Source organism: Leucoraja erinacea, chromosome 17, assembly GCF_028641065.1.
Source record: "Leucoraja erinacea ecotype New England chromosome 17, Leri_hhj_1, whole genome shotgun sequence".
NCBI classification, from domain to species: domain Eukaryota; kingdom Metazoa; phylum Chordata; class Chondrichthyes; order Rajiformes; family Rajidae; genus Leucoraja; species Leucoraja erinaceus.
In genome coordinates this window covers 11,335,045-11,352,626 of record NC_073393.1, presented here as the reverse complement: position 1 = coordinate 11,352,626, position 17,582 = coordinate 11,335,045, and the positions used below count along the sequence as shown (strand labels likewise).

Genomic DNA, 17,582 nt, shown 5'->3' with positions numbered 1-17,582 from the left:
AAAATGGATAGGTATTTCTTCAGACTGAAGTAGGATTCCAACACAAAATGAGGGTCTGAAAAAGGGGTTCAGACCCAAAAAGTCACCTATCCATGTTTTCCGGGGATGCTGCCTTATCCAGCATTTTGTGTTTTTCCTTGGTAAACCACCATACACAGTTCCTTGCTTCTTTCAAAGGGAAGTGTCTGTAGATCAAACAGTATTGCCGATTTGATCCGTGTCTGGTTTTGCTGCTGATGACCTGATGTCAGGTTTTCCACACCACCACCTGGTGGCATGCGGGCAGCAATGCTGGTTAGTTCTACTTACGACTCGGAGCCTTTAGTACTCATTTCGATGGCCTCTGTATGTATTCTAATTAAAGTACTTGTTATGATATAAAACGACTCTTTATCAATAGTACTTTGCACATGGTATCGGAGGTGGAATTTCGGTTTGACTTTGGCTGTTATTTTGGCTTTTCATAGTCTCAGACATGGCTGAAGTGTTCAGAAAACCTGACCCACTCCTTTTCGATAGCAGAATCGGACAACGGTGGTGTACCTTCGAGTGACGGTATAATTTGTGCAGCAACTTCTCATGACAAACCGGCAATGGTCTGTGCAAGCATGCTCCTTCTCCTCGCAGATGAAGCTTACGAACAAGCACAAGTTTGTGTATGCTGAGGCAATAACTCATCAACCTGCCGATGGTGGGATGTCGATCGTGACCCCGGCTGAGTCACCTGACGACCCGGAGTGTCTCAAAAGAAAGTTTCAACAATTGTTTCTTAGCTGGGCATGTTGCTTGGCAAGGACAAGTTGGGCCGAAGAGCCCGTTTCCCTGCTATATGATTACAAAATTAATTAAAATAAAACATAACATAACTTAACATATGCTTCCCTGTTGTCTATGCAACCAAATAATTTCCATTTGGGGACCTGCACAGGTTAATGCTGTGACATGTGCAGACAGGTGTGGAGTAGAAATAGGTCACCTCATTTTGGAATTTGGATGAGATTTCCAAGTACTTAGAAGCACATGACAGAACAGGCCAAAGTCAGCATGATTTGTGAAGAGGATATCTTGCCTGACAAATCTGTTGGAATTCTTTGAGGAAGTAAATAGCAAGATAGACAAAGTGGATGTTGTTTACTTGGATTTTCAGAAGGCCTCTGATAAGGTGCCGCAGTGAGGCTGCTAAACAAGATGAGCGCCCATGGTATTAGAGAAATGTTCTAGCATAGATAGAAGATCGGCGGAATGACTGATGACAAAGAGTGAGAATAAAGGGGACTTTCTCTGGTTAGCTGCCAGTGACTAGTGGTGCTCCACAAGGGTCGGTGTTAGGTCCGTTACTTTTCATGGTGTATATTAATGATCTGAATTATGGAATTTATGGCTTTGTGACCAAGTTTGCGAATGATAAGAAGATGAGAGTTTCAGGCAGGCAGTATAAAGGAAACAAGGAGTCTGCAGTCGGACTTGGACAGGTTGGGAGAGTGGACAAATAAGTGGCAGAAGTAACAGAGTGTAGCGAAGTGAATAGTCATGCACTTTGGTGGTAGGAAGAAAGGCGCAGACTATTTTCTAAATGGGAAGATTAAAAAAAAAATCTGAGGTAGAAAAGGACTTGGGAATGTTGGTGCAGGATTCCCAAAAGGTTAATTTATAGGTTGAATCGGTAGCAAAGAAGGCAAAATCATTTTGTGAGGGCTGGAATACAAATGCAAGAAGATAATGCTGAGTCATTATAAGGCACTGTTCAGATTGCATTTGGAGTATTGTGGGCAGTTTTGGGCCCCATATCTGAGGAGGGATGTGCTGGCTATGGATGTTTCCAAAATAGGTTTACATAATCATGATCATACTTTATTAACCAAGTATGTTTTGCAACATACAAGGAATTTGGTTTGAATACAGTCATACCAATGAAAGGCAACAAGACACACAAAATACATTTAACATAAACACAGTGACTCCTCCACATTCCTCACTGTGATGGAAGGCGAAAAAAAAGTTCAATCTATCTCTTCCCTTTTTTGTTCTCCCACGGTTGGGGGCCTCAAGCCTTCCACTATCGGGGTGATCTTGGCTCCCGAAGCCAGCGGTCAGGCCCTCCGTGTCGAGGCAATCAAGCTCCCGCATCGGGGAGGATCTCAGCTCCCCTAGCCGGGTGATCGGACCCCGGGTCGGGGCTAATCGAACCTTCTGCGACTTCGGAGCTTCCCGACATCGGTCTCTACTCGAGACTGCAAGCTCCTCGATGGTGATATCCACAGGTCGCGGTTGGAGCGTCGATCCCAGGCAAGGGATCGCAGGCTCCGATGATAAATCCATGGCCCCGCAGTGGGGCTCAAAGTCAGTCTCGAGCAAGGCCAACTCCATGATGTTAGGCCGCAGGGCGACTGGTGATACGATCCAGAAATCAATTGCATCTCCGGCAAGGTAAGAGATTGAAAAAAAAGTTTCTCCCCCCGATGCCCTCCCCCACCTCCCACATAAAACAAACCAGAGAACATTAACAAAAACTTTTTAAAACACACTAAAAATAACAAAAAAAGACAGACAGACCTTTGGCGAGGCAGTCATTGCTGACGGCGCCACCCGGTGGTATACATTAAATTACAATCATGATCCTGGAGATGATTGGGTTAATGTATGATAAGCATTTGATGGTTCCGTGCCTATACTCTCTGAAGTTTAGAAGGATGAGGGGGCATCTCATTGAAACTTACCATTATGAAAGGCCTGGATTGAGTAGATGTGGAGAGGATGTTACCACTAGTGGGAGAGTCTAGGACCAGAGGGCACAGCCTCAGAATAAATGGACATATCTACAGAAAGGAGATGAGGAATTTCTTTGGTCAGAAGATGTTGAATCTATGCAATTCATTGCAACAGGCAGCTGAGAGATCAAATCCAGATAATTTAAAGCAGAGATTGCTTGGTTTTTGATTAGTGTGTCAAAGGCTCTGTAGTAGTCAGGAGAATGGGGGATAGATAGATTGAATGGTGGAGTAGACTCATTGGGCCGAATGGCCTAATTCTGCTCCTAAAACATGAATTTCACACACTTGTCGGCACTTATACTGGAAAATGGCAGCCCTTCAATAGCTTACAGTTCTCAACCAGTTCTAGCTCAGTAAATCAAAATGGTGAATTGATTATTCAATATGATCTGTGGCAGACATATTTAATGGTGAAATATGAATCAAAGTATCTCTTACCAGTTTTAATGTTTGATGCAGCATCCCACTTATACTTCATTGATGGATTCATGGAATCCTGATCACCTTTATCATACGTGTTCTTCTTTATATGGTCACTGAAATTAACAATAGAAGCAAGGTAAAATCAGCTTCATTATGGCATCAGTCATAATAAATATCCATACAAAACAAAATAACAAAGACAAGTACTCAAAAATAAAAACAGAACATTTTGGAACTGCACAGCAGGTAACAGAGCATTTACAGAAGGATGCTTGGGTTCAGCCTTCCTACAGAACACCGACTCTACTGAGTAATTCATTCATTTTCAATTCAGTCGTTTTCTGTTCTTTTAATATAATAAACAATCATCCATTCTTCTTCCAAAGCATTTAAAAATGTTTTATCAAACAATCAGAAAATTGCAATAATAAATGATCCCAGGAATATGATAAGCGTTTGGCGGCACTGGGCCTGTACTCGCTGGGGTTTAGAAGGATGAGGGAGGATCTCATTGAAACTTACCGAATAGTAAAAGGCTTGGATGGAGTGGATGTGGAGAGGATGTCTCCACTAATGGGAGTGTCTAGGACTAGAGGTCATAGCCTCAGAATTAAAGAACGTTCCTTTAGGAAGGAGATGTGGAGGAATTTATTTAGTCAGATGGTGGTGAATGTGTGGAATATTTTGCCACAGAAGGCTGTGGAGACCAAATCAATGGATATTTTTAAAGCAGAGATCGATAGATTCTTGATTGGTACAGGTGTCAGGGGTTATGGGGAGAAGGCAGGAGAATTGGGTTAGAAGGGAGTGATGGATAAATAAAATATAAAATGTATTTGTAAAATTCATAAATCTGAAAAAGTTGAAATAAAAGCACCAAGGATATTAATAAAACTCTTATTCACCCAAGTACATTTTTAGATAAATGTACATGTATGTATATATAGAACAGAATTTTTTCCTGACCTCTCATCTGCTTTATCTAGTTCTGATGTCCCATTTTGCTCTTGTGAAATGAAGTGAATTTGGGCACTTTTTCGCTCACTATCCCGAACGGGTCTGTCATCTGTTGATGACAAGTAATATTTGGATATAAAGTACATGGAAAGAACAATTAATGGTGCAAGTGATTACTCAGAGGTAACCAGACTAAAAATGAGTACATCATTAAATTACAAGCTAGGCATGACATGGCATTATGCAAGTGCTACTTCAGTTAATTCAAGTAGAATACTTTGGCAGTTATTTAACTGTACCCTAAACAAGTATTTGTTATCTGCACATGATTTATCAGCTAAACTATGGAAAAATAATTGCAGCAAATAGAGAATCAAATTTGTTTGTCAGATAACTTTACACTGGCATGTTTATTGTGGAATGTAAAACAAGAATTAATCTCACTAGCCTTTCTCTGGCTTGAAATGAACATTGCAGACCTGGAACTCCTCAAGCTGATCTAACAATACATTGAAAAAAATTGGATAGATTGAAACTTCTTATTCCTCCCTTTTCCCACCCCATTCCCTAATGCAATTATATCCATATAGATAAAAAAAATAGTTAATGCTTTGTATACAACAAAGTTTATTTTGACATTTTGCATACTACAAAGGATTTAACTTTAAATGGCTAAACAAGCACACCCATAATGACTACACATTTTGTAGACATCTTTATAAACTGAATTTCACTGGCATCGTTCTCTACCTACCGATTCATTTATTCGTATCAGCTTATTAACATCTCTACTTCATTAGAAGATTGAGGCGATTTTATATGTTGAACCTCTGCAGGTGTATGAATGAAAAATCTGAGCACATTGACTGGTTACATCACGGCTTAGTTTGGCAAGTGGAACGCCCAGGAATGAAGGAGATTACAGAGTGACAGATATTGCCTGGTCCATCACAGATACTGATCTTCTCATCATCAAAGGGATCTATAGAAAGCAGAAAATGGTAGCCTATAGAAGGGATCTATAGAAGACAAAAAAGGTAGCCTATATCAAAGACCTACATCACCCTGGCATGCTCTTATTTCACTCCTACCCTCAGGGGAAAAAAGTATAGCAGCCTGAAAACCATAACTACCAGGCTTAAAAATATCTTTTTTCCAGCAACTATCAGGCTCTTGAACACTACACAACACTAACCTCAGCAACACCACACAACGCTAACCTCAGCAACTAAGCACTTCTCTGGACTTTATTATACTTATGTGTAGTATTGCATTTACAGGCATGTTAAGCTGCTGCAAATAAGAATTGTGTTGACCCGTTGCCAGTATATATGATTATTAGGCACATTTGACACTTACTCCATTGATCTATAATTAACTAAAAAAAAAGACAACTACAGTAAACCTCCAATGACATAGGCCTTTGGTAGTGCCACACTAGCAGATCTTCTGGACTAATGGATGTTATTTATATCAATAACCAACCGTTTTTAAAATTCAATCTTTTAAAGACATTATAATGTTTTGCAATAAATTTCCCAGTGATCCCTGCAATTTTAAAGTGAGCGCAGAAAACTAGGATCCTGGAGAATTTGAAGAGAATGAGAGAAAGGGGACCCTGGAGAATTGAACGGAAGCTAAGGAACTGGGAGTCCCAGTAAGGCCAAAGTGAGTGCAGCAAACGTTATCTGGTTAGCCAGATGCCAAACCATCAGGTTTTCTGGCCATATAGATATCAGAGTTTTACTGTAATTAAGCTTAGAGCTATTAGCTACACAACAACTAATGAAAGTGCAATCTCAAACAGCAGTTAATGAACATCAACATGGTCAATATGTCACAAACTCGTGCTTACCCAATTTCTTCAAGTTTGGCAACAGGTGTATTACATACTGTCTATAATTCTCTTCATTCCTGGTAATTGGATTTAGCCGTAAATCGAGCTCTTTTAAATTGATTAGGTGTCGCAAACTGGAAATTTCTTTCGAAGATGGCACATTGTTATAATACAAGTTTAATTTTTCCAGTGAATGTAAACACTCCAAACCCTATCAAAAGAAAAACCTACAAATAGTCATTCATAAAACAATTGAAACTTTTAAACTTAATAATCCACTTCTATTTTTCCCCAAGCACAGAACCTCAACATTTTAGATTAACTACAAAAATAAATTATGCTACGAATTTGGCAGCTTCAGTAAAGATAAACAGCCAATTCCGATCGCAAAATCTCTTAAAATAAATGTTACCCATCAGTTCTGATCAAGAGCACTCCTATTAAATACAAACTTAGCCCCAAAGTACGCTTTTGTTTTAAAAAAAATAATTTTGTGCCAAAAGAAATTGAGAATCAGCATTTCATATACATTCCTCTGGTATAATTGTCGAGAAGCCTTGTTAAAAAGTAACACCACAAACCCATCTCTACATGCTGCACACATGAACAGAATCTTTCTAAGCACAACATCTGTTGGCTGCCACTGCGGAAATGGCAAACTGCATAAGGTTTCAAGACATCCAAGCTATGGGCCTGAACTTGCTTCCTGTAACCAGTTGTCAACTGGCCCATGTAGGAATATGTACTTATCTTTTCCTGATCTGATTGTGTCAACTTGCCACCCAAATACATCTAATCTCAGTTTATGAGGTATTGCATGGCAGCAGGGCCTTGTGTGACATGATGCTTTCATGCAGGTTGACAAGAACAAGCTTTGCCCATGAAACAACAGAAAACACTGCATTCGGATCATCCATAAACTTAACCAACTAACATATCTTTCCAGGACTTTGAATGTCACTGATATTCAGAGCATTCAAAAACTATTAATTGAGGGAATTGTAAAGTCTTAAATTGTTTTAATGTTTTAAAATGTAAAAGTAAATGGTTAAAAGCACTTTAAATTATTATTAGACAATGAAAATAATTTAAGCATTCTATACTCCATAGTACTCCTGAGGTCCCTCTCAGCCTTTCATTTCCATTTAAATGAAAGGACATACTGATCTAGATTAATCAGGTGGATACTCCACATCAACTGCTCTCCACTAGCTTCAGAGAGAGGTAATTTTGGGGTAGTGCATTGTGGTGCCATCTGGTGGTTGAGCGACTTATAGATCGAACCTTCATCAGTAGAGCTGGGGCGGTCACGTGACTGTTTGGCGGGAGATGGGGGTGAAGAAGGCAACCAGTGTGTCCTACAGTAACCGCAGGGACTTTGCTTGAGCTTTCACTTAACCCGCGTGTTTAAAAGCTGTATTTGCTAATAAAGATCGTTTTATTCACAACACATGGATTAAGGTGGGACCGCTCTCTCCTGTTCAGACTTCCCGTCACAGGCTTGCTCCCTCGCATGTTCCGCCTGCCCTCAAGGACTTCCCGTATGTTTTCTTGCGTCGTGATGCTTACCGGACACCACTGCAACGACCGTATCAAGGTCCTTTCTGGGTGCTGCGGCACCGAACCTTGACTTTTGTGCTCGTCATGGGGGGCAGGCAAGAGACTGTGTCGGTGGCTCGCCTCGAGCTGGCTCATTTGGACATTAGTCAGCCAGTGCAGGTGGCCCAGCCTCGCCATCGGGGGCATCCGTCGTCCCGCCCGCTTCCGCCCTCGTCTTTGCCAGTTGTGTCCCCGAGCAAGGGTGATGTGTGTACAAGGTCATGCCGCCTCATTCGTCTGCCTGCTCGTTTTAATTCCTCTGGTTCGGGGGGGGGGGGTGTGTCAAGTGGCGCCACCTAGTGGTTGAGCCACTTATAGATTGAACCCTTGTCGGTGGAGCTGGGACGGTCACGTGACTGAGTTTGGCGGGAGTTGGGGGTGAAGAACATCATCAGCCAACAGGTGTTTCCTACAGCAAGAGGGACTTTGTTTGAGCTCACTTAACGCGCGTGTGTTTAAAAGCTGTATTTGCTAATAAAGAATGTTTTATTCACACGCGTGGATTACTACACCTTTCAAGTTTAGGAACATTAGTGTGAAAAGCACTTACACTAAGAAATGGCCACAAATCAGCATGAAGCTGTCTCAATTTCCCCAAGATGTTTTGGCTCATTAGATCCAATCATCAAACTAAAATAGATTATTGTAGTAGCATCATCCAATGTCATTTGCAGAGTTTTAATTAAAATATTTAACATCTGGTACCAACAGCCACTCTAGATCCTCACAAATACACTTTGTTTTTTAAGAGAAACCTTAAAAGCAACTCAAATTTACACCCTGAACCCTGTTAAGGAATAGAATTGCTGAATGCTGTTCGACTCTGGAATATACATAAAAAGCTGCCCTAACACGAATTTGACTCGATTAGTTTCTCTCCAACCAGTATTTTCAAGATGTACATCTGCTGTTTAAGTGAAGATCGGTAAACCTATTTAAGTAAATGTTTACACCATTCATAACACATGTAAAACTGTGGAATAAACTATAAAGTGCAACTGGCACATCAGCTGAGTACATTATAGAACACCCTGGCCTCAATGCTGAACTCAGGGACTGAGTGAAGGTCAGACGTATCTGCATCAAATCTGCTGAATGTTCCCAACTTCCACACAGCAAAGCGCAGGCATGGAAGCCTGCAACCTTCAAAACTGAGGTTCACTTATGAAACTGTAGTCTAGCTGTCAGCACGATTCAGCCCATCAAACTAATAGAGATTTCAGTAGAATTCACTTTTTTTTTCTGAATTCCATTAATTATTTGGATTAAGATTGTAAATACTTATGAACCCATACTTCAGATATAAAATTGGAGGACCTTACTTATTGAGGAAGCACTGTAGACTTACCCCAAGATTGACAATGGAATTTCTTGACAAGTCTAAAGACCTCAGTCTTTTGAAATTCAGAAAAGCATCCCCAACAGACATAATTTTGTCACTGTAGGTTCCCTGCAGCGACAAAGACTCCACTTCATCTAAGGAGAAAGCAAATAGTTCAATTGCAATTCTCTTTTCTTTATTTATTATTTGCATGTTCCTAAAAATACAATGTACACTGCATCTTTCATATCTGTATAAACATTGCAGCAATTTAATTTTGTGAAAACTTTGAAGTAGACCATTGAATATACTCTCAAACAGTTGTTTTGAGAAAGTGAAACAGGCAGAATTTTAAGGCAGAGAACTAAACGGTCTGTTCGAACCATTGCACAATGTTGTTAATGTGAAAATCCACATAAAGCAAATTTTGGCAAGGAAGAGATACGTTATATACTGCAAATTCTCACAGCTTTTTATGTGGTCTTGTTCAGATTGACCTATTGCTTTGTACTCCTCAGCAGATTTGAGAAGTGCACTCAAAACTAGCTTTGAAAAGTAATGGAAGAGTATTGTTATAGTACAATGTGCTAGTGGTAAAGAGACAAAGGTTTAGGGTATCCTCGCCTATTCTTAAAAGGACTATTATATACTGATGATAAAAATCAAAAACTAGATGCTGGAAATCTGATATAAAAATAGAAAATGCTGGAACACTCCACTGGCCAGGCAGCATTTGTGGAAAATATCCGTGTGCAATTTATTTTACTATTAGACAATACGTGCAGGAGTAAGTCATTTGGTCCTTCGAGCCAGCACCGCCATTCACTGTGAACATGGCTGATCATCCACAATCAGTACCCCATTCCCACCTTCTCCCCATATCTCTTGATTCTGCTCCGTCTAACTCTCTTGAAAGCATCCACAGAATTGGCCTCCACTGCCTTCTGAGGCAGATAATTCCACGGATTCACAACTCTCTGGGTGAAAACGTTTTTCCTCATCTCCGTTCTAAATGGCCTACCCCTTATTCTTAAACTGTGGCCCCTGGTTTGGGACTCCCCCAACATCGGGAACATGTTTCCTGCATCTAGCGTGTCCAGTCCCTTAATAATCTTATATATTTCAATAAGATCCCCTTTCATCCTAAATTCCAGTGCATACAAGCCCAGTCGCTCCATTCTTTAAACATGATGGACCAGCCATCCAGGGAATTAACCTCGTGAATCTACGCTGCACTCCTTCAATTGCAAGAATGTCCTTTCTCAAATTAGTGGCCAGAGGATCTGGGGTGACGGAGGAACTGAAGGAAATCCACGTTATGCAGGAAATGGTGTTGGGTAGACTGATAAATCCCCAGGGCCTGATGGTCTGCATCCAAGGGTACTTAAGGTAGTGGGTCTAGAAATCGTGGACGCATTGGTGTTCATTTTCGAATGTTCTATAGATGCAGGATCAGTTCCTGTGGATTGGAGGGTAGCTAATATCATCTCACTTTTTAAGAAAGGCGGCAGAGAGAATAGACCAGTTAGCCTGACATCGGTGATGGGGAAGATGCTGGAGTCAATCATAAAAGATGAAACAGAGGCACATTTGGATAGCAGTAACAGGATCGGTCCAAGTCAGCATGGATTTATGAAGGGGAAATCATGCTTGACTAATCTTCTGGAATTTTGAGGATGTAACTAGGAAAATGGACATGGGAGAGCCAGTGGATGTAGTGTACCTGGACTTTCAGAAAACATTTGATAAGGTTCCACATAGGAGATTAGTGGGCAAAATTTGGGCACATGGTATTGGGGGTAGAGTGCTGACATGGATAGAAAATTGGTTGGCAGAGGAAACAAAGAGTAGGGATAAACGGGTCCCTTTCAGAATGGCAGGCAGTGACTAGTGGGGTGCCGCAAGGCTCGGTGCTGGGATCGCACCTATTTACAATATACGTCAATGATTGAGATGAAGGGATTCAAAGTAACATTAGCAAATTTGCAGATGACACAAAGCTGGGTGACAGTGTGAACTGTGAGGAGGATGCTATGAGAATGCAGGGTGACTTGGACAGGTTTGGTGATTGGGCAGATGCATAGCAGATGCAGTTTAATGTGGATAAATATCAGGTTATCCACTTTGGTAGCAAAAACAGGAAGGCAGATTATTATCTAAATGGTGTCAAGTTTTGAAAAGGGGAAGTACAACAGGATTTGGGGGTCCTTGTTCATCAGTCAATGAAAGTATGCATGCAGGTACAGCAGGCAGTGAAGGAAGCAAATGGCATGTTGGCCATAACAAGTAGAGTTGAGTATAGAGCAAAGAGGTCCTTCTGCAGTTGTACAGGGCCCTAGTGAGACCATTAGCCACTAGCTTTCTTCACTGCTTGCTGTACCTGCAAGCTTAAGCCCGTCCCACTTACGTGTCCTTTGCAGGCTAAATGAGGAGCGACGGTCCCGCGAATGTCACGTGCGATTTCCTGGGCCCGCACAGCCGTCTGAAGATGGACACAAAATGCAGGAGTAACTCAGCAGGATCGGCAGCATCACTGGAGAGAAGGAAGGGGTAATGTTTCGTGCCAAGACTCTTCTTCAGTCTGAAAGAAGGGTCTTAACCCGAAACGTCACCCATTGCTTCTCTCCAAAGATGCTGCCGCTCCCGCTGAGTTACTCCAGCATTTTGTGTCTATCTTCAATTTTCTTGGCCCCGCTTTGGGAGTAGAAGTGGGGGCGGATCTGGATCCGCAACGGCCGTGAGCTCCAGGCCGAGTTCGGCGATCGTTTGCCTACTTCTGCTGCTGTTGGAGGTGAGACGTTGCGTCGCGCCAGGGTCTTGGGCTTGTCCCACTTTGGTCATCAGTTACGCGACAGGCCGTTGGCGCGCAAAGATTTTGTTTGCTACAAAAATTTCAGAGCCCCGCGCGATGTCGCGCATAACTACGTACCCCTCCGCGCTTCTCATTGGGATTGGCCCCGAGCGGCCATACGATGCCCGTGCACCTCAACGCAACAACGAGGTCGCATAATTTGCGTGCCAAGGACATGTAAGTGGGACAGGCCCTTTACTTTCAGTGACTGATGTACAAGGACACCCAGATCTTGTTGCACTTCCCCTATCCCTAACTTGACACCATTCAGATAATAATCTGCTTTCCTGTTCTTGCCACCAAAGTGGATAACCTCACATTTATCCAGATTAAACTGCATCTGCCATGCATCTGCTCACTCACCCAACCTGTCCAAGTCACCCTGCATCCTCATAGCATCCTCCTCACAGTTCACACTGCCATCCAGCTTTGTGTCATCTGCAAATTTGCTAATGTCACTTTTAATCCCTTCATCTGAATCATTAATCTATATTGTAAATAGTTGCAGTCCCAGCACCGAGTCTATGGTACCCCACTAGTCACTGCCTGCCATTCTGAAAGGAGCCCGTTTATCTCTACTCTTTGTTTCCTGTCTGCCAACCAATTTTCTATCCGTCAGTACACTACCTCCAATACCATGTGTTCTAATTTTGCTCACTAATCTCCTATGTGGGACCTTATCAAAGGCTTTCTGAAAGTCCAGGTACACTACATCCACCGGCTTCTCCCATGTCCGTTTTCCTAGTTACATCCTCAAAAAATTCCAGAAGATTAGTCAAGCATGATTTCCCCTTCGTAAATCCATGCTGACTCGGACCAATCCTGTTACTGCTATTCAAATGTGCTGCTATTTCATCTTTTATAATTGACTCCAGCATTTTCCCCACCACAGATGTCAGGGTAAATGGTCTATAATTCGCCGTTTTCTCTCTTCTGCCTTTCTTAAAAAGTGGGATAACATTAGCTACCCTACAATCCACAGGAACTGATCCCGAGTTGTTGCTGCCATTGTTGTTCCACTGTCATCCCTGCTAGGGTCTCTTTCCAGTCAACTTTCACTAGCTCCTCCGTCATGCCTCCATAGTCCCCTTTGCTCAACTGTAATACTGACACTTCTGATTTTTCCTTCTCCCTCTCAAATTATAGATTAAAACTTATCATATGATAACATATTGTACAACTTTCACTAGCTCCTCCGTCATGCCTCCATAGTCCCCTTTGCTCAACTGTAATACTGACACTTCTGATTTTTCCTTCTCCCTCTCAAATTATAGATTAAAACTTATCATATGATAGCATATTGTACACCATAGGTTATGCAGGCAGCAGGCAAAGTATTGATCTAGTAATAAGGGGTAAGAGGAAGTGAGAGACCAGGTTCTGTTAGCATGAGCCTAACACATACACCTCCCCACACATGGTTCTCACCTATTGTTTCCTCCTTGGACATGCCCATTCACCGATCTCCCGAACCTCCATCCCCAACGCCCTCCTTCCATGTCTTAATTTCCTTTCATGAAACTCTTTACAGTACAATTTAGAAAATGCACCATAAAGAACTTACATGGAAATGTTCCCTCCTAACTATAATGTAAACCTATGTAGAAAAGAACTGCAGATGCTGGTTTAAACCAAAGATATACACAAAAAGCTGAGTAACTCAGCGGGACAGGCAGCATCTCTGGAGAGAAGCAATGAGTGATGTTTCGGGTCGAGACCCTTCTGCAGACTAGACAAAATAAGTCTAGTCTGCAGAAGTGTCTCGACCCGAAACACCACCCATTTACTAACGTAAATATAAACATAGAAATTAGGTGCAGGAGTAGGCCATTTGGCCCTTCGAGCCTGCACCGCCATTCAATATGATCATGGCTGATCATCCAACTCAGTATCCCGTACCTGCCTTCTCTCCATACCCTCTGAACCCCTTAGCCACAAGGGCCACATCTAACTCCCTCTTAAATATAGCCAATGAACTGGCCTCGACTACCCTCTGTGGCAGAGAGATCCAGAGATTCACCACTCTCTGTGTGAAAAAAGTTCTTCTCATCTCGGTTTTAAAGGAGTTCCCCCTTATCCTTAAGCTGTGATCCCTTGTCCTGGACTTCCCCAACATCGGGAGCAATCTTCCTGCATCTAGCCTGTCCAACCCCTTAAGAATTTTGTAAGTTTCTATAAGATCCCCTCTCAATCTCCTAAATTCTAGAGAGTATAAACCAAGTCTATCCAGTCTTTCTTCATAAGACAGTCCTGACATCCCAGGAATCAGTCTGGTGAACCTTCTCTGCACTCCCTCTATGGCAATAATGTCCTTCCTCAGATTTTGGAGACCAAAACTGTACGCAATACTCCAGGTGTGGTCTCACCAAGACCCTGTACAACTGCAGTAGAACCTCCCTGCTCCTATACTCAAATCCTTTTGCTATGAAAGCTAACATACCATTCGCTTTCTTCACTGCCTGCTGCACCTGCATGCCTACTTTCAATGACTGGTGTACGATGACACCCAGGTCTCGCTGCATCTCACATTTTCCTAGTCGGCCACCATTTAGATAATAGTCTGCTTTCCTGTTTTTTCCACCAAAATGGTTAACCTCACATTTATCCACATTATACTGCATCTGCCAAACATTTGCCCACTCACCCAGCCTATCCAAGTCACCTTGCAGTCTCCTAGCATCCTCCTCACAGCTAACACTGCCCCCCAGCTTAGTGTCATCCGCAAACTTGGAGATATTGCCTTCAATATCTACTGATATTGAACTAGCCTTCAATATCTACTGGTTGTATTGAACAAATCACAATCATTAAAAAAAACCCACACACTTTGGATCGTAAAGTCATAGCAATTTATTAACCAGAGAGACACAAAAAGCTGGAGTAACTCAGCAGGACAGGCAGCATCTCTGGAGAGAAGGAATTGGTTCTCTTCATTCCTTCTCTCCAGAGATGCTGCCTGTCCCACTACAGCTATTTTGTGTCTATCTTCAGTTTAAACCAGCATCTGCAGCTCTTCTTACACAATTTATTAACCAGTTTTTAGATGGATAACTTAAATACCCACATGGTGTTTCTCCAATTTCACATTCTAGCCTATAGCTTGAAAGATCATTTGGTGTCTTCAAACATTCTGTGTGAGTTTTAAAAATCCCATGTCAGTAGGGCACAGTTATCCATTGCTCCGGTGTAAATATGGAGATGGCTAGCTTATACCTTCCAAAGGGGGAAAGTTGTTGTCTACCTCCAATATACTGCATACATTCAAAATAATTAACCATAAAAATTCCAACTGACCCAAACACCCGACTGTGACAGATTATATCTACACACTGTTATGTTGAGTTACATCCTTCAATAGAGGACGTTATGTTTAAGTTGTCACTCAATCAGATTGCCTGTGCTTCTACCAAGACGAAAAATACCCATAGTCACTCCCGAAATCATGAGGTGCAATCATGATATCCCACTTCTTCATGAAGAAGTATTAGTAAACGCAGCGTGTTTTCATCAGCAAACAAAAAACATTCTTCATAAGTGGAAAGTATGTGGATTCCAAAGTGGAAAGTATTTTAAGAAGCTCAAAAGTATTGCTTTCTTTTAACCATGGGGTTTAATACACTGTTGTATGCAAGAGCAGTACAGGTATACGCATAACAAAACTTTGAATGTTAATAAGAATTTGTGAAGTAAAAAAAATAAAAAAATCAGAAACTCTGGACGCTGGAAATGTGAAATACAACCGGAAAACAGTGTACACAGGCTGCATCTGCGGAGGTTAATTTTCCAAATCAAAGATCCTACATCAGCTCTCTAATTTGAAATACCAACTCTCCTCTCTCTCTCTCTCTACAGTTACTGTTTGACCGGTTGAGTGTTTTCATAACCCTCTATACATATTTCCAAATCTGACACCATTCCTCCATATATTACTGACTTGGGTGAATAATTCTGCCAACCACCTGCTGCTCCTTTCCCAAAACAAGGCAACCTGCCCTTCGAAGATGCAGATGTGGTCGGAGATCATCGCTTGGAGGTGATGGTGGAGAGTGACACGTCGGGACACACTGCTCCCCGTGAAGGTGTGGCAGCTGCTGCTGCTACTCAACCATGTGGAGATGCCCCTCCATTCCATGACCCCCCCCCCCCTATTTACTCACTTCCCTCCTCCCTTCCCTACGTCCATTCTCATTGTTCTCACTCCTTCCCTCCTTGTTTCCTCCTTTATCCCCCTCCCTCCTTCCTTTCCCTATCCCTCCTTCTCACCACCACCCCTCATTCCCTCCCCCCCATTATCCATCCTCCTCTCTTTACCCATTCACTTCATACTTCGCTTTCTCCTCTCTTCCTCATCTCCTTCCCCATTCCTCCCCTTCTTCCTTCCCCTATCCATTCTTCTCCCTCCTTCCTTGTTCCTTTGCACCCACTTCTGTCCTTCTCTCCGCCTCTTCCCTCCTTCTTTCCCATCCCTTTCTCCCCACCCCTTTCTTCACCTTCGCTTTCCCCTCTCCCCCTCCCCCACTTCCCCTCTCTCTCCCCCCCCCCCCCCCCCCCTATCCTCTCACCTTCCTCCTCTCCCCACTATCCCCTCACTCACCTCCCCTCCCCAACCAACCCAACCCTTACCCGATCTGACGTTGCTCAGCTGGGCCTTGTTCCTGATCCATTCCTCGGTCGCCACCAACTCCACCGCCTCCATGCTTCTTTTTCCCCTCACGTCTTCACTTCCTCCCCCTTCAATTAATCACTCGGGTCGCCCGGGACTCTAACATCCCCGGCACGCGGCAGCGGGAGAGCAGCGAGCGTTTGCCGTGGAAACCGCGCGAGGGGAGGGGGGGGGGGGGGGAGGGGAGGGGAAGAAGGGGAGAGCAGCGAGCGTTGCCGGGGGAATCCGTGCGACGGGAGGAAGGAGGGGGAGGGGGGGGTTCTATTAGAGCGGGCAGCGACCGTTGCCGAGGGAACCGCTTGAGGGGAGGGAGGGGGGGTTGTATTAGAGCGGGCAGCGACCGTTGCCGAGGGAACCGCTTGAGGGGAGGGAGGGGGGGTTGTATTAGGGCGGGCAGCGACCGTTGCCGAGGGAACCGCTTGAGGGGGAGGGGCGAGGTGGCCTCTCCCGTTGCCGAGGCAACCGACGTTCCGAGCTCGCGCGCTGGTCGCGCCCTCTGCAGGCGCCGAGTGAGAAGCGCGAGTTGCTGGCGCTAGGCGGACGCACTCTACCCGCTGGGACGCTCCCTGCCGACAGGCGGCGCGCGCTGCGGCCCGGGCTTTTGCACAGCAGCTGAACCGGTGGCATATTATGACGCCAATAATGCAAAATAAAGTTATGTTTACACACAGCAAAACAATTGCTTTAAAACGCACTTGCCACGGGGACAACCCCCCGCGTCCAACGAAGACCATAGGAGCATGCATTAATAAAAATACTTATCTTTCAATGCAGCTCGGTTGTCCACGAGTAGAATTATTCCTATTTTCTGGCTACTTTGACTTTGAGCAGTGACGAAGTGAAAAGAGGGTCTTAATCAGCAGCGGCGACGAACTGCAGTCAACCTTGGTCGTGTACTTGTTACCTCGAGATATGGCAACCTCAAAAGCCAGGACCTTCAGGGAATTGAAGCTTGCTACCAGCAACCATCAAGAAAATATGCAAAATATTAAAAAAAACTGCTTGTTTATTTTCTTTGAATGCTGTTTGACTGAGAGCCACGAATCGTCCAGAAAGTAACACAGACTATGATTTTTAATTGTTGTGGGAAAGGCAGCACTGTTACCTGGGGAAAGTGGACATGGAGGGGTTACCAATGCCCCCGGGTAAAACGCTGGGAG

The 17,582-nt window shown here is 43.4% G+C and overlaps 1 protein-coding gene across 6 annotated transcripts in view; it reads right to left on the bottom strand.

The window, feature by feature from the left end:
- Positions 1–16,591, bottom strand: part of LOC129705108 (centrosomal protein of 72 kDa-like) — a 41,956-nt gene extending 25,365 nt beyond the window's left edge. For 4 of the 6 annotated variants that reach the window (XM_055648508.1, XM_055648511.1, XM_055648510.1 and 1 more), the window contains exons 1-5: positions 16,383–16,591; positions 8,936–9,063; positions 6,007–6,199; positions 4,161–4,260; positions 3,210–3,307 (exon numbers count right to left, since the gene is read on the bottom strand). In XM_055648508.1, coding sequence (XP_055504483.1) covers positions 3,210–3,307; positions 4,161–4,260; positions 6,007–6,199; positions 8,936–9,063; positions 16,383–16,455 — 592 coding nt within the window. In that variant the 5' untranslated portion in view covers positions 16,456–16,591. Of the gene's footprint in view, positions 1–3,209; positions 3,308–4,160; positions 4,261–6,006; positions 6,200–7,557; positions 8,257–8,935; positions 9,064–16,382 lie in introns of those variants that run through there. The other 2 variants (XM_055648509.1, XM_055648512.1) reach the window with 2 other exon arrangements.
- Positions 16,592–17,582: the final 991 nt, after the last annotated feature.